Source organism: Pleurodeles waltl, chromosome 5, assembly GCF_031143425.1.
Source record: "Pleurodeles waltl isolate 20211129_DDA chromosome 5, aPleWal1.hap1.20221129, whole genome shotgun sequence".
NCBI classification, from domain to species: domain Eukaryota; kingdom Metazoa; phylum Chordata; class Amphibia; order Caudata; family Salamandridae; genus Pleurodeles; species Pleurodeles waltl.
In genome coordinates, this window is record NC_090444.1 from 608,616,036 (window position 1) to 608,633,823 (window position 17,788).

Below are 17,788 nucleotides of genomic sequence, written 5' to 3' on the forward strand. Positions count from 1 at the left end.
AACTTTCCTCACCAGCCTACTTCCCTTCTCCTTTACCTCCTGGGCTCTTTTGCCTTCATCACTCATGAAGCGATTATGCCTTTACTCACAAAAACTAAGGTGAACCTTACTCTCCATTCAACTACTGTTTCATTTCCCAAGTTCCATTACTCTCATGATCTCTTGAATACATTGTGATCAACTACCTGCCTTGCTACCTCTGTCGATTCATCATCATCCATATTTTATCAACTCCATTCACCAAGACTAGACTTTCAAAAGTGTTTAACTTCCTTGCCATGCTCCTTCAAACCATTATTTGTCACAAGTTACCACAGTCCCTTTTCATCATAAATCAACTAGTGGCTTTCCACACGATGAACCACTGTACCTGCTAAGCCATCCTGGCCTCTCACAGAAACATTGACTTTTGTTAAATGGGTTTCCCCCCTACCTTCAGCGATTGCTCATTTTCTGCCCTAGTGCTCCTGACTCCAATACCCTCACCTCCAGCCACTGGCCATCCCCTGGGTCAGTCTTAGGTCACCTCCCTTTCCTTCACTACATCATCTCTCTTGGCAATATTATACTCTTTCAGATTCTTACTCCACAACTTCCTTCCCAATGGCACACAATCTTCTTACTATCTTTTACACCCATCCTTACATCAAAAGCTCAAAGTGACAGCTGTCTGACACCGGAGAGATAGCTGCTTGCTTATGTTTAACTTCTTAAAAATAGGAATCAAATTCCCAGCACCCATCAACTTCACTACCATATCTACTCCCATCTCCTCCTTACCACCCTTCACCTGATGCACACACACCCACTATCAGGACACTGAGCCTACTACTTGGCAGAAACATGATGTGGGCACTTTTTATCTCCTCCACTACCAGTGGAGGAAGAAACGTAGTCCAGTCCTTGAATTAGTTACTTTGGAAACTAAGAAACCTAAGCTGTAAATTGCAGTAGACACTTGACCAAAATATAAGATGCAGGGCAAGTCACTCAATCTTCTTTTGCTTCAACCTGTAAATATTACTTAACACAAACAACTGTGTAATGCATCCATTTGAAGCACCACTTCATAGGCATACCCTCGAACGGCCTCCAATCATAGGATGTACAGTAATCATTTTTCCACATCTGGGTTTCCACTATTTAAATACTGGTACATACACACAATACATAATGAAAACAGCCAAAGCTGATATGTTACACTACTGACATCTAAATGACCCTTCTTCTTCACTGTCAAATACATTCGATACCCTCCAAGTTGGAATAGTAATTTTCGTAAGCCGTTGACAAAATCATTAACTTTGTTACCTCATAAAAACTTTCACCGGCTCTTACACAAACCCACCATGGCCATTTCACCTGACCTAATACAAATCCACAAGCTCCATCAACCAGCTTCTTGTCTGCAAAAAGAGGACATTCCCATTGAGTTTTTAAAGCAATGCATAGCACCTCACGCACTCTTACCCCATGCAGTCTGCTTCCTAACATGTGCTCTCATTCTCTATCAACGACAGCATTTCCTCCCAAATAAACCACACAACACATCTCTTACATTTAGATCCTTCGCATTACTTGCTCCAGTCACCACGACGGTCCTTCCTAGGGAGCTTTAAGTTGAATTCTCTCTCTTTCATACAAATTTCAACAAACTCACAGCTTTAGTCCTAAGCATAGGCATGATTTATCCACCTGCTGTAAAGGGACAGGCTCGTTAACATTGAAATACATTTTTTGTAAAAAAGTTGTATGGAAAATTATTATTACACATATAGGTGTGTCGTTTTACTACTATTGTATTACCACCACCATTTTCCAACCATTCCACTAGGACTCATGTACAGTTTGGTACTAAACACTGTGTTACCAGTTTAAATCATTTGCTCAATAAATATAAATGAGACACTACTAGGATGAATAAACTGATTGAACTTTCCGAAAAGCTTTGAAGAACAGTGTCAGTTTGGCTCATTGATGGAATGCACAACCTAGAGACCGAGTATGAGAGGCAAAATAATTGTGGCCATCCAAGCATTTCTTGCAGTTTTCTTCACAAAAAGAATGACAAGAATTCAGTATAGGTATTACAGGTGTTCCCTTTCTTTTTCACTTTACAGCTTTGACCTTCAAACAAGAAGTAAGGTGCTTACCCATGATGAAAAAATATACTTACATCTTCTTCTAAGGAACCTGATAAAAGCCTTGCCGCCTCTCTTTCCTTTTCCATGAAGGGAATGAGGTGCCCAACTGCCTTTTTCATCACTCGGGCAGACTTTATTACCTGGTGTAGGAAAAAACAAAAGAATTCATACACTCCACATTGTATTTACCTTCACTGGCATCCTATTTAAACTGAAAAATATTCCAACTGCACAGAGAGATGCCTAACAGAGTCTCAAGCTTCCTTCTGTGTGGAGGTGGCATGTTGTGTACTTTTCACCAATGAACTTCTTGATGTTTTCGTCATTTTCTCTATGCAAATGGAAAATCAGATGCCATGTTTTACTTCCAACAGTGAAACTTACTGGGACTGTGACCCGGTGCCAATGAAGATGGATGCCTTCTTAAAGTGATCTACCATCCGTCTTTTGAAGCCCCTACTAAGTCATGTGTGACTGTTCCACATGGACCACAATGCACAAAACTGAACAAAATGGAAGTTTAAAAAAGGGGATACATACCATCACAGGGGTCCTATCCGCAGAGTCAATGCGGCCATTAAAAAGTGCACCACCTCCTCCCTTGAACAGTACCGTCTTGTTGAGGTCTGGTGTGACTGAAGCCTGCTGCTTTGCACATGGGGCAGCTTGGTGGTAATTGAAATGTGTTCCACAATACAATGTCGAAAGGATGCCAAATTCTGTCTGCCATAATAACCATTATGCCATACTAGTCAAAGTAATTTTCATCCAACAAAATTCTTTGTAAAATAGAGTTTTATAGATTAATTGGAATTTTATTAATGCATGTCCACTACACGCAGATTTTAGTTTATTCCCCAATGCACTGCTGTATTTTATCATGGTCCAATGTGCACATTATTCAACCAACACAAAACCCATAGCAAGTAGAATGCAGTGAAAGGAGCACAGAAACTATTCTGCAGCCAGTAAGTGTTGACTCAAACTGACTGCAGATCTACATAGCATGGTATCTAGATTATTGTATCTGGAAACCTTCCGGCAGCATTTGATAACACTGGCATATATAAGTAGTCAAATGGGGAACAGGGGTCAATTCCCTGTACTTTTTCTGAGCCCCATGAAGGCACACAAAGAGGAACCGAGACCATCAGCAACAATACAGCAAGGGATATGTTTGCATTCCTTGAAATCTAATTAATCACAGCACTAACTCACGATAGAGGAGTGGTGGTGATGACAAATCTGCAGAAGATTATGTATCCACCACAACTACTGTCACCAAAGGTAACTGTTTTTCCTGAAAGACATTTCTTACAACAGATTTCTCATGTTATGAATGAGTCCCAAAGCAATGCCCTCTCAGAAGTGGGATTGAGTAATGCTAATTACCAAAGGTAATCATCCAACAAAGAATCTGTCACTTCATGCTTGAGCTTTGAGGCAATAATGTTTATCAAAAATATGCAAAAAGGACCACATGACTGCCAGGCAGATGTCAATCCCCGAAACCTCTAGTGACAGCCATAGAAGCAGACTGTGTAGTGGGAACAAATGCAAGTCGGAGTTCGTTATTGGCCAATGCATAGCAAGTCTTAATATAAAGGGACCCAAGTGAAAAATAATGAGCTTGATCACTAACTTTCTTTTTTTGTATCCAGAAAGGCCTACAATTAACTGATCATCGACTTTGCCCTGTTGTGTGCACTGCATTGCCTAGAATCAGGTCATGCTGCTGCTCCTCCTTTTTGAAGGGTAGGGATGAAGGGTAAAAGTACAGAAGATCAATACATTGACCCATGTTAATGGCAGATACCACTTTTGGCAGGAAAGATGTGAAGGTCTGAAGAACCATTTTATCCGGGTAGAAAACTGGGAATGGTGGTTGAACCAAGCGGGCATGAAGGTCACCAGTCCTAAGGGGCAAAGTCAATGCCATTACGAAAACAGGTTTCAAAGTCATACGTCAAAGAGGGCAACTGAACATTGCTCAACTAAAAATCCAGTGAAGAATGTTAATATACGATTCAAATCCCACGAAAGAACAATACACGTATTGAGAAAAAACAAGTAGATTACACCTGATGAAGTGGTTCGGGGGGGGGGCAAGCAAAGTACCTTGGCTATCCTGTATTTGAAGCACTCCACGAAGGCGACAGCCTTCTCCATCAACAAAAGCTCATAGCTGAAGAGTCTGTTAATGAAGGTTACTTGGTCTTCCCCTGAGGACCCAAGGAACGAATCCAAGAGTAGCGACGTAAGGTGACAGGTGCGCTCATGGATCAAACCAGGGTGTCCTAAAAAGTCACTACATACTTCAGCATCTGTTTAAAAGCATTGAAACCACTGCTGAACAGACTGAAAAAAGGCTTTTCCATGAGGTCAGGAAAACAGATAAGTCAACTTTGTCAGATTCCGGGGGCATGGACATAGTACTATAGGAGGCACCCACAATTTAATATGCAAAAAGTGAGCTTTCCAGAGGGTCAAAGACCCTTATATTCTCTGCCTGGAGCGGGTGTAGGAAAGACATTTGGGTTACACATAGCAGAGTAGGCTTGAACCACAAAAAACTCCATTGAACAAATTTGGGACAAAGGTCTAGGTCAACAAAGGTAAATGTTGTGTGAGTCCAACAAGAGTACATTCACAAGGAATCTGTAACAGGCTTTAATTTTAGAAGTTTGACGTAGTCATTGTCAAAAGCTGAGGAATTTCATCAGTGAAGCACTGAAAAGAGCTCCCAACCCACTTTATTAAACTGCAGAAAAAACAGGAACTGACACCAGTGATATTCTTATATTCTGGGTGACTGACATCACATGGCATCACCTGCGGTCACTGGTAGCAAAGGCTGGTGAAAGGTTTTCTGATCCAATTCAGCGTCTGGAGGATGCTCAGAAAGAGAGCAATCCGAAAGAAGAAAAATCAGTCAGAATAGCACCAATAACATTTTGTTGATTGTGTGTCTTCACCCAGTTTAACAGGAAGGATCAAGGACAGTACCCCAAAGAGGCATGTTAATATATCTAGGTCTTGGTAACTGTTCAGCCTCAGCAGCAACACATGTAAAAGAGAAAATGGGCTACAAAAAGAATTCTCGATTCACACAGCAAAATCCTCTGAAATATATCCCAAGATGAAATAAATGATCAAACACAGGAGGTTGTGGCAGAATACCAACACCCTTCTCACCACAGACTATGTTGACAGAGCTACTGTATGTGATAGGAGATACAGAAACAGTTTTGGAAAAAAAGCATTAGCAGAGTGACCATAGAAGTGTAACTCCTTAGAATGGATTTGAGGAAGATTAGTCAAATGCCCAAGCATTTAGCTGTTTGTGAAAAAACAGAAAACAATGATCTTTATGCCCATGGGCCTGCCCTTGGTACACTAGGGTGAAACTGGTCCTGGTTTGCTTCTATTCCGGGTCTGGGAGGACTTGGCAAGGGGGTTCAGGCTAGACTGCTCCCATTGGAGCAGGGTCCAAATTGATTTGCATATGGTAGGGTCCAAACTGAGGTGGCATCGTGTGCAAAATAACGATGCACTTGGAAAAGCATTTCATCCATCACTTTCTTTTATACTGTAAGAATATGGTAGGGATACAAATCACTGATAGAAGGCCATTAAATACTCCGGTTCGGTAGGGAAGAAAATGGTGGATAGAATATATTGCGAAACTGAGATACTGAATCTGGAGGCGACACAAACTGGGAATTAACAGAACAAACTGAGATGTAATTACAGATGAAGAGCGAAGAATATAAAATGTATTTGAATGAGACACATACACTGCAAAAAAGTGTGAGAAGGCGGGGAAACTGCTTGCATGGAGGGAAAACATGTTGGATGTAGTCATAGGGTCAAAGATGACACAGGTGAACATGTGATGGCTGATGGAGTAATGGCGGAAACAGTCAAAACTGATCTCCAAGCCGATGTTGAATATTTTCCTACATTCAAGATGTGAAAACATATTACCACAAAACTTTAGTATGGCATTGACAGCTCAGATTTACAAGGTGGAATAAGTAAGGAAAGACTGCTCCCCCTACCGGCCTATTTTGTTTAATACTGTTGCTAAAATCCTAGCTAAAACACTTGTGAACACTTGTGTTCTCAATCACCCAAACATTGATTCACCCATGGTATTCACTGTGAGTACCTCCACCAGACTCTTTCTAATGGTGGGGAAGAAGGCCTTAAACACCAAGCAATCACCTTCAACTACAACAAAGTGATATTCAGTTGGGTTTCAGCAAGAGACCACAGTCCTTCTGATATCCACCTCTTCCAGGTGGCCTTCTCAACCCAGAAGTGATGCATCAGCTTCCACTGTCAAACCTGGGTGGGGTAAGGAGAGGCGTCTGCCACTGGACCAGTCACAGTTCAGCAGCTACTACTGCTGGTCACTTGCAGTCTTCTCTGATATCTGGATAAGATCAGGCAGATCACTCTGCATACTGGACTTCAGATCTCACATGTGCAGTCGGGCATGCTACACCAGCAGGATCCTAGAGGTCCGCAGCCCAAGCAGCCCAGAGCCATATGTCCAGAGACTCAGGACAAAGGCTGAAACATTGGGATCATAGCCCAAATGTTCTAGATTCTATGCTCAGAGGGAAGGCACGAAACTGTACCATGCCCAGAATGTCTTTGATGAACAAAAGTGTCTGCAAAGGAGTCAAGTATGACTTTTGCACATTGATAGAGAACGCAAGCGATGTTAGGAGGTTTGCCACGCTGTGAGGTGGTAGACGGCTGCCATGGGTGAGTCAGCCTTCAACAGCCAGTCACTCAGGTAAGGAAAGACAGGGGTCCTGACCTTCGGGAGGCCAAAAGGGACAACTGCAAATTGAAATGCTCCTGGCCCACAATTAACCACAGATAGGGCCTGTGAGCTTGCAGGACTGGGACATGGAAATAAGGGACATGCATGACCAACAATGTCATTCAGTCTACGGGGTCTAGGGCAGACAGGACCTTGGGTTAGCATGAGCATCTTGAATTTGTCCTTCCATTTCAAGGCATTGAGAGGGAGAAGTTCTAAAATAACGCAAGGGCCTTCGATCTTCTTAGGCACAAGGATGTGCCAAAAGTAAAATCAATTTTCCTCTTTGGAGACCGGAACCCTATCTATGGCCCTTTGGCCAAAAAGGCCTGCACTTCCTGCTGCAAGACAGACATGCGGTCCTCTGTCTGCTCACCTGATAGTGGTGGAGGGTCCAGCAGGGTAGAAAGAAATGGGAGGGCATAGCTTCAGTGGACAATTTGGAGGACCCACTTGACATGATGGCTTGCCACCCTTGGAAGAAATGTCAAATCCTGCCCCCGACAGGGTGACATATTAAAGAGATGTTGTGGAGGCTGGAGAAACAGGGGACCGAGCTGTACATTGTCCCTGATACCCTAGGCACTGCCTTTGTGAACCGCGGCCTGGGCCACAAAAAGGCTTGGAGACGTGTTAAGTTTGCGCCATGGTCTGGTGTTGGTAGTATAGAACATCCCTACTGAAGCCTAAGACGGGCTGAAATTGATGGAATTGTCTGGGAGTCAGACAGACCCAAGAAATGTGCAGTGGCCTTGTTTTCCTTAAATAATTCCAGGGTTGAGCCCACTTTCTCGTCAAAAAGGAGCAAGACATCAAATGATATGTCTATCAATGAGGATGCCTGGGTACCCCCAGAGAAGCCTGTAGATTTCACCCAGTCATGGTGTCTAAGTGTCACACATGTGCCAATCACCTGACATAAACAGTTCAGTTTGGCAGAGAGAGTACTCCGTCACAGTTACAATAAAGTATCCTCTCCACCAAACTCTACACCAGCCCCTTCGTAACATAAGTACTTTGGAAATATGGCACCTGTAGGATTGTGCTAATAACATTACAGAGGCACGTATGCGGACAGGGTAATGCCTTCTAAATGTCAGAAAATACTATGAAGACACTCAGTTACTGAGAGTATGGGAATATGACTTTACCCCAAAGGATAATCCGAGTTTGAAAACTGATAGACATGCACTGGGCAGGAAAGGTTACTTTTTGCTCTATCCAGGACTGTATTGGCAAATAAACTACTGCCAACTACTGGGCTGATTATAAAAGTCTGGCATTAACTCAACAAGGATGTAGGCTGTAAAGGGAAACTGACACAAAAATGTCACTATGGTGGGATCTAAACTACAGGGACTAAACTGTCTCATAGGTTTTAAGAGGTGGGATGATATAGGAATCTCTATACTGGGAGAGGTTTGGTGGACCAATGGTATTAGACAATTTTCACAATTGCAGATTTAATGCAGACTAGAAAAACAACAGACGTTTAAATACAGCACAAATAGTCATTGGACTCCTGTATCAGTGAGAAAGACAAACATATTATAGGAATCACCAGGAGAAGAGTGTTACTTACCTTAAGCAACACTATTTCTGGTAGAGACTCAAGCTAACCGAAGATTCCTCACCTACTGAATACCTCCAGGCATCAGAGTGGATTCGGAAACATTTGCATAGCAATATTCACCAGCATCAACAGGTGGCGTCAGGCGACGTCACACTTTCTTGCACCACTTCATCTCGTGCGGTCATGACGTTGGCTCCTGCATATATACGTCATCTGCTTGTATTGGTGTCAGATTCTTTTTGCACTCAGTCCATGTCAAAAAACGTTGAGCTTTCAGAAACTATTATTAAAAATGTTTATCGTGCAGATGTTCAGTAGTGGCATTTTAGTACCCACAGACCCTTATTAGACCGCTCCACTGAACGGGGATGTGGGAGTACAGTTGGGGGAATCTGTGTTTAGATAGTGTCTCTACCAGAAAAGGCATTGCTGAAGTTAAGTAACTTGTTCTACTGATAGAGACTTCCGGCTGCATGTTAATTGTCTTTTGAATAGATACCAAAGCAATACCTACCAGGTGGTTGGTCTCTGTTATGGCTCGAACTAGGAAATCTTGCATGATAGACTAGATGAAATGCCACCCCCTCCGGACTTGGTTGTCCAGACAACAGTGATGCTGAATGTGTGCAACAACGCCCATGTTGCAGCCCGGCAAATATTCAAAACTGGTACACACCAAGCTAATGCTGTAGTGTCTGCTTTTCCTTTAGCACAGTGAGCACATAATCCTACTGGTGATTGTTTTCTAGCTAGCACAAAGCAGATCTTAATACATAAGACAATCCATCTATGGTTGCATTTCACTTTTTTTACTCCAGAAAATCCAACAAAAACATGTTCATCTTGTTAAAACTCTTTTGTTTTCTTAAGTAAAAGCTAAGGGGGTCATTCCGACCCTGGCGGTAAAAACCGCCAGGGCCGTGACCGACGGAAAGCACCGCCAACAGGCTGGCGGTGCTTTCCTGCCCATTCTGACTGCGGCGGTAAAGCCGCGGTCAGAAAAGGGGATCCGGCGGTTTCCCGCCAGATTTCCCCTGGCTGGGCTGAACCTCCATGGCGGCGCTGCAAGCAGCGCTGCCATGGAGATTCCGACCCCCTTCCCGCCAGCCTGTTCCTGGCGGTTTTTACCACCAGGAACAGGATGGCGGGAACGGGTGTCGTGGGGCCCCTGGGAGCCCCTGCACTGCCTAGCAGACAGTGAAAATCGCGACGGGTGCAACTACACCCGTCGCACCCCTGCAACACCGCCGGCTCCATTCGGAGCCGGCTTCTGTGTTGCAGGGCTTTTCCCGCTGGGCCGGCGGGCGCTCCCTTGGCGGGCGGCCGCCGGCCCAGCGGGAAAGTCTGAATGGCCTCCGTGGTCTTCTGACTGCGGAGCGGCCAACTGGCGGTTTCCGCTTGCCGGGCGGCGCCCGCCAATATTGGAATGACCCCCTAAGAGTCCTTTTATGATCAAGGCAATGTAATTGCTCTTCCTCTTTTAAAGGATGAGGCGGTGCATAACAAGATGAGAAAGTGCTAAAGTGTCCTATATAAAAGGGTTTAACTCCCTTTGGGAGGAATGCTACCCTTGTTCGAAGGACCAATTTATCAGTAAAAAATGTAACATAAGGAGGCACTGATGACAAAGGCTGAAGGCTAAAGTTTACTTATCTGTCTAGCAGATGTAGTAGATATACGGAACATTGTCTTCAGAGTCAAAAATCGTAAAGGCCAACTGTGCATAGGATCAAAAGGCAAATATATTAAATAGGTTAAAACTAAAATGTAATCCGATTGTGGCATTACAAACGGAACTGGAGAAAACATATGGATCAAAAGCCTCCCAAAAAATGTCTCACAACGGGTGATTTGAAAAGAGATGGCTGGTCTGGCAAATGTAAAGGACTTGCTGAGCGAATGACAAACAAATCAAAAGACTATCAGACAGGAAAGCTTGTTAGGGCTGGATACGACGGAAGGAACACCACACCACAAACTTCTTCCAGCAACCACCATAAACAGTTTTTGTAGATGGATTGTCTGGCTGCCAGAATTACAAAAACTACTTCAGGAGGGAGATCATATACCATCACTTTTTGCTGTTCAATCTCCCAGGTGCAGAACCTGACCCTGCTGCTATGACAGGAGATCTGCCCGAAGAGGCAACCAAATTTGAGGACCGATGCTCATGGCCAGAAGTTTTGGTTACTCAAAATACAAAAGGAGAGGAGGAGTTTTATGCCACCGCATGACCTCCCAAAGTAAAGACTTAGAACACAAAAAGGTATGGTGGCTTCTACAATGCTATTTTTTTCTTTTTATAAACAAATTGTTATTGCTTTTCATGAAAAACATACAAAACATGAAAAGATGACACTCAATACAGCCCGTACTTGTGTCGATGGGTTCACAAAATCTGTTCTGTCTCTTCTTGACATTTAACACACGGGATTCTGCTGAAGCTATATATCGGAATAACGCGGAGAGAAGGAAAATGCAGGTATACACAGTCACAGGTTCAACTTTAACCAAATAAGCCAGTCCACTTCCCCCAGATCTTCTCATGCTTACGGGGGCACCCCCTTGATTCATACACAACGTTTTCTTGGGCTGCACACCAGTCCACTCCCTGGCTCCATTTCTGGAGGGAGGGACCCCTGGCGGTGTTCCATGCGGCTGCAATGTCCCTCTTTGCCACCAGTGTGGCCGTTCCAACGAATGCCCGGTCCGCTCCAGAACCCTCCAGTTCCTCCAATGTACCCTAAAGCACCATTTTTGGGGTCAGCAGCTGCGTCTTCCCCATTGCTTTGTTCATACAATGCTATTTTTTATCACTGATAACTAAACTACAGTGATTCTGGCATGGATAACGGTAGCCCAAAAGGAGAAGAAAGACCAATCTTATTGGAAGAGGAAACCTAGTCACAAGTGACATGCTTCATCATAGGCAGCCTCTCCCCACCAGGACAATACCACCAGTGTGGACTCGACCTTCTTGTAAACCTGTTGGAGAGAGTTCTTAATTAAGATCATTTCAAAGACAAAACAGGGGGATCCAAATAAAGTAAAATGTTCCAAGAGGTAACCGGGTTTTCACCTTTGACCAAGACTAACAAATAGTCAATAGTAAAAAGTCAAAACCATTCACTAGCAGGACCAAAGTGAATCCTACCTGGTCTTAGTGCTAGTAAACCTTGAACAATACACAACAAAAATCGGGGCTTTTTTTTTTTTTTTTAACAGCCAGGTATTAACAAATAGAGGCACATGTCACATGCAGAGGTCAAGGACCTCAAATGTGGGTCACATGTGAAAAGACATTGCAAAACACATAACACACATGAACACATGTGTAAAAGTGATGAATAAACATACATAACAACACTGGATGAGGGACGACGTCCGCTGTAGTCACACACTAATTTAATGTATGAGACAATCATCAGTGTTTATCAACAATACTCTCTTGTCTGTATATCTCAGCCTGCAATTTCATATGTCACATACAAAGCTCCCCTGGTGGACTGGATTTAAAAAAAGGTTAAGTCGCAATCTGCCAAACTGTTGCGGGGTACTACCCTGACATAAAATACACCTAATAATGCCCAAGGTAGATGCCCATTATGAGCAGACAACAAAAGGTTAGAAAAAACATATGTGGTAAAAGAAGGGGAGTAATGCCTGTTAAGAGTAACCCCTTCTTCTAGAGGAATTTTCCAAATACTCACATAATCAAGGGGTAAATCGTGCAGGAGCACATATTATCCATCCTTACCCAGTCACAAATACAAGTGCAAAGATGGCTACGGCCTATAATTAAGGAGGAGGCAGAGATTTATTGAGTTGCCTCACCTGGGTACCCATTGCAGTCTGGGGATTATAGTTGATGTGAGTGGTGGAGGTTGATACTTCTATGCTGAATCTGGCCCAAAGGAATTTTGCTTTTAAACACAGGCCAAGGGGTGACACAGAGAATATAAGCTTCAAAATTAGACTAGATACAGATAAAGCTCTTCAGGCATCAGCAAAGGGGCTTACCAAGACGAAGAGTAGTATGTAATGAAAAAGCCAAGAAGGGCAGCCCTGCCCTGGCTCTTCCTGGCACTGACCGGCACCGGACAGGCAGGGCTTTGCCCAGGCAGCTTATGAACGCAAGAAGAAACAGATGATGCAGCGCTTCCAGGTGTGTGGACATGTGGCGTCGCTAGGGAAGCTGGGGCTTACAATACCCTATAGCCCCCGGAGTTTGCTTTTACATGAATCAAATAATATGGTGTCATCCCCTAGAAACTAGGGTTGGGCAAAGATGTCGTTGCTGGGAAGATATCTCGCTATACGCCATCGTTTTTGATGCCGATCTAATCGCTCAGTTACAACAAAATGCGCGGCCACAGCAGGAACGGTTCCGGGCGGTTTCCTCTTTCAGTTTGTAGTTTTCCGTGGCCATAACATAACAGCGCCTTCTGGCTTACGATGATGGCCCAGCCGTACTACATTTCCCATTTTTGGAGATTAGATCTGCACCAAAATGACATCGTATACCACCATGGCTGGATATCTCCCTGCCACGCCACGGTTATCCATATCCTGGTCATCATTAATGTAAAAAAATTGAGTATCGCAACCTCATGAAACAGTCAGTCACTACTTAACTCTTGATGAAACCCACTGCTGTGATGGATGTCCTTGGAAACTACGGACAAAACCCCTACATTTTTGTATCAAAGTAAAATCCTTGAAAGGACTGACACACAACAATAACTGGACACCTAAAACAACACAATCTACTAGATGATCAGCACTCTGCTTTTAAATCCATGAGAGGAACTGCAAGAATGACAGCAAGCATCAGAGAATACCTCATCACAGTGGAGGAGACCATCCATCAACCAGCATTAATTCCTATACCCTTACACACGTTGTCTATCACATTATAATAAAGGACAATGTGAAAAGCAATGGCATGTACTAACTTGCACTGGATTCTCACAATTGCAGTCAAATAAACAGAAAAAACCCCAGAAATCTGTATGTGAAAACCTTCAATCGAAGTTTATATGGCGTGAGCCAGGGGTTCTTATTCTCACCCCTGCTATTCAACACTTATACAGCTTCATAGGCCAAGGTAAATTGATTTGTCATTTACAATCTATACTCATGATGCCAAGATTAACCCTAAATTAAAAAATAAAAATGAGAAATGCAACAACCTAACAAAGGTTTCTCTGCCTTGGTCGTACCAAGAGGGAATGCTGGTACTGAGTGGTGCAGAGGCCAAATAAATCACTCTATTTATGTTGCTCTTGTCCCAAGGGACATCCTCAGCTCAAGTGCAGAAGTGAAAAATCTGGGCATCAGTGGGCTCAAATATTTTCCCTCAAAAATATGCAGCGGACAATGGGTCAATTTGTGCGCACTATTATCTGCATGATCTTACTTATACTGTAGTTGAGCTTCACTGTAATATGTTGACGACCTTTTCAAAAGGCTGCAGTAAATCTTACTGACTACTCTAATTTGATTTACAGCAGAGCAGGTGTTTAAAAAGACCGGCAACATATTTAAAACAATGCGTATAAAACAAAGCGACCACCCTGACTTTTAAACTAAACAAACACAACCAGGTCAAATCGGTTTGCAATGCATAGTTTTATACACGATCAAAGTCAAAATCATTTTGATATAAAAACCCAGAGTAAATGAAGCAGCAGGCCCATCACGACAACCCGACCATATCGTTTCTGCCATGAAGTGGTCTTATATGTTACTAAGGTGGGATTATTACCTCCCTATTAGACCAGATGGTAAACTTGGGGCCCAAGAGCCCTCTTTGAAGGAAAATGTCGATGTGTCTGGAACTTCTACGGAGAGCACTGTAGCTCATATGAATAAAAGACTTTCACTTACTTTAATTAACTTATATTACTTATAGATCAACAGCAGTTCACTGTCATGATTTATTCACTGTGCTGTCTGGTGACAAATTTGAGAACCTAACTGCTTCAGAGACATGGTTTAAGGACCACCCTGGGCTATCGTTCATGCTATGTTATCTGAAAACTTCTCTTCACCCTAGAGAATTCGGTGGGAAGCATTCATGCTATTGTAGTCCTCTGAATACTCTGCCAGCTACCTGAAGATAAATAGGAGTCATTCGAGATAGTGGCTGGCAAACTGTCACTGTCCCACAAGATTACGTGGGCTGTTCCATGAACGACATGGCCGTCTTGGAAAGAGGATTTGACTGAAGTATTGAATTTGAAAATTAAGCCTGGCCAACCAATATATTTGGGAGCAAATTTCAACATTTGAGGTGAGCAAAAAATAAGGCTGTTGGAGAGTTGCCTTTTTCGGTTGGAAGTAAAATAACACCATGGTGGAAAAAGAAACTGAAAACAATTGTGTCAAAAATGTCTGTATACAAAATATAAAGAAAAAAGTTTTGGCTTTAAAATAAATATAAAAAAAATATCGAAAAATGTGCTTTGTAGGGCAAGGGTAGGTGTACCGGAACAATGGTAGGGCGTATCCTCCTTCTAAAGTACAAAATAGCATTTACAGTGGAGGTGAAGGAGGCGGGGGACTAAAAAGGATTTTTAGTATTCAGGGAAAGGAAGCAGTAAGGGGTAGTAATGGTTTGTAGGGTTCAGGATCTGTTACCATTAAAGGGTAGGCATGTACTTTTAGGATTCCAGGAAGGGTAGCAGTTAAAGGGTACTACAGGTTTTTTAGGGTTCACAGAAGGGTAGCAATAAGCGGCCGTAAGGGTTTTTAGGTTCAACGAGGGCAGATTCCAAAACATGAAAAAGGCCACATACTTGAGCCTATTTTTTTCCAACTTTTTATTAGTTTTGCCATCATGAAAAAAGAAATAATACAATGAAAATAATGATGATGCGATAAAAGTCATGTCCATAAAATGGATACAATATATCAAAGTCATTCAGCTCAATCGCATGTCTAATCATAATTATCATCACATTGTAGAAACTGAAATAAAACATTAAGCAAATATCACAGTTACAAAACAATACAAAACATCCACTCCCGGCTCAACCCCTGAACCTGGTTTCACAAAGGGGGACAGAGGGTAGGGAACCGCTCCTCAGAGCCCACCAAACCCTCCTGCCTGACCCCCAAGCGGCCTTTAAGATGGAAACGCTCCAATTTCATCTTCCAGAGAGCTTATTAGCTGGGGACATGGTTCTAGTTTTATCACTAGATAGTTAGCCCATCATTCCCAAGTTTTGTAACATTTCTTTGATAACCCCTGGCTATGTACATAGGACGTTCCAGGCCCAGATCCTCTCTCCATGCCTTTAGTGAGGGAGCCGAAATCTCTCTCCATGTCACGGCAATCTCACGCTTAGCCACCGTAAGGCCCAACCACAAAAGTGCTCGGCAACAGTGATTCCCATCAATGTGTAATATGGAACATCGCGGAGACAAACAGGGGCAGACGCAACACCTTCTCCAAGCAAGTGTAAACACAGTCTCAAAAAGGGGTTAGGATGGGGCTTCCCCAGACCGTATGAAGAAAGTCACCGACCACTTCTCCACAGTCTATCCCTGGTGGGATACACTCTATGCAAGTACTTCAGTTGAATGAGGCGGACTGTGAAGCAATCGGCGTCTCCCACGGGGACGCCAAAGCCTCTCATACTTGAGCCTATTTAGACATCAAAATATATTAGCTCTAAAATTATTTATACTTAGTTCTTTACCTCGACTGACGATGTTCTAGTATGAAGTATGGTTGAACTAAAAGAGCAGACACCTTAAGAGGTAAGATGTCTTTCAGGATGTGCGATTAAATGTGTGAGGGGCAGTTTTAGGATTTGCCCTAACTTTAGTTATGACGGCTCAGGTTTTTAATATAATGATTATTCTGATAAAAATTATATGTAGACGATGTATACATAATAAATAACTAATCATTGCAAAATACCAACTGGTGTGTGTAATCTGTTTCTGGAAACTATGGTGAGGCTTCACCTTACCCTCTGCAGATGAGAGATCATCTGACAATACACCCTATCTAAAATAGAATAATTCATTAGGAAGAGGAGTGAGCGACTCCTGCCCTCGCTCCTTTTCTCTGAAAAGGGTACAACAGTTATTAATTCCTTTTTACTTACCAGTGTGCCCCCCACCCCCCAAAGACACTGGGGAACACAACAAAACCACAAAATGCCCAAAATGCAAGAATTAAGTAAATATGGATAGGGTTAGAGGAAGAAAAGCCCCTGCCACAATAATCCTATACTTTCTATTTCAACACTTCTGACTGACAAGTAAGGTTTAATGCACAGTAGCCCCAATGTCCAGAGTCTCCAGTCAAGTATTTTACACGTTCTAAAAGCAGTTATGTTATGAAGATTTGTAGACTGATCATCAGGAAAACACTTGATTTGTATAAAGATGGAGGTCACCCTCCTTTTAACATGGGGTCTCCTGTAGTCATCACTAAGGCCCTCATTACGGCTTCGGCGGTCTTGCTAAAACACCACCAAAGCTGCGGCCGCCACAATACTGCCAGAGCTGGTGGTATTGGTAGCTCCCTATTTTGACATTTCCGCTGGCCCAGCGGAAAAGTCACATCAACATTGCAGCCAGCTCATAATAGAGCTGGTGGCAATGTTGATGTGCAGCAGCACCCGTCGTGCATTTCAAAATGCGCAATGGGGCTGTGCCTGGGGGCCCCTGCACTGCCCATGCCACTCCGAGTCCCCCTTACTTCCAGCCTTTCCATGGCGGTGTTTACCGCCATGGACAGGCTGGCGATTGGGGACTCATAATCCCCAGCTGCCCTGGGGATTATGACCGCATGACGGAAGCCTGGCGGTCAAGTGGAGGGGCCGGCGGTATGGCCGTGGCTAATTTGTCACAGTCATAATACACTGGCAGAACACCGCCAGCCTGTTGGGAGTGCTACCACCAGTTTACCACCGGCCACCAGGGTCGTAATGACCCCCTAAACCATAACTAGACGTATGTTTTGTGATAGCTGATTAAGCGTCATGGGTTGGAGGACTTCTCAGCAAAAAGTTGGAGAGGGTGCCTATGGACCCTCTCTGGTAAATCTGTATAGGTCATCATGACTGGTCCTTTCATCTCCATACAAAGGCTACAGGCACCAATGGCCTGCCTACAATATTAATCAGACTAATGTGTGTCTGGTTTGGATCTCAAAAGTCTTTGACAGAACAGGGAAGAATTCTTTGTACTTAACTCATTGTATAAGACAGTTTG

The 17,788-nt window shown here is 43.3% G+C and overlaps 1 protein-coding gene across 1 annotated transcript in view; it reads right to left on the reverse strand.

Annotated features, from left to right (window-relative positions):
• The window catches only part of MTR (5-methyltetrahydrofolate-homocysteine methyltransferase), a 484,998-nt gene that overhangs the window by 187,071 nt on the left and 280,139 nt on the right, over nucleotides 1–17,788 (reverse strand). The window contains exon 21 of the mRNA XM_069234453.1: nucleotides 2,177–2,284. Within this exon, the coding sequence (XP_069090554.1) occupies nucleotides 2,177–2,284 (108 nt within the window). The remainder of the gene's footprint in view (nucleotides 1–2,176; nucleotides 2,285–17,788) is intronic.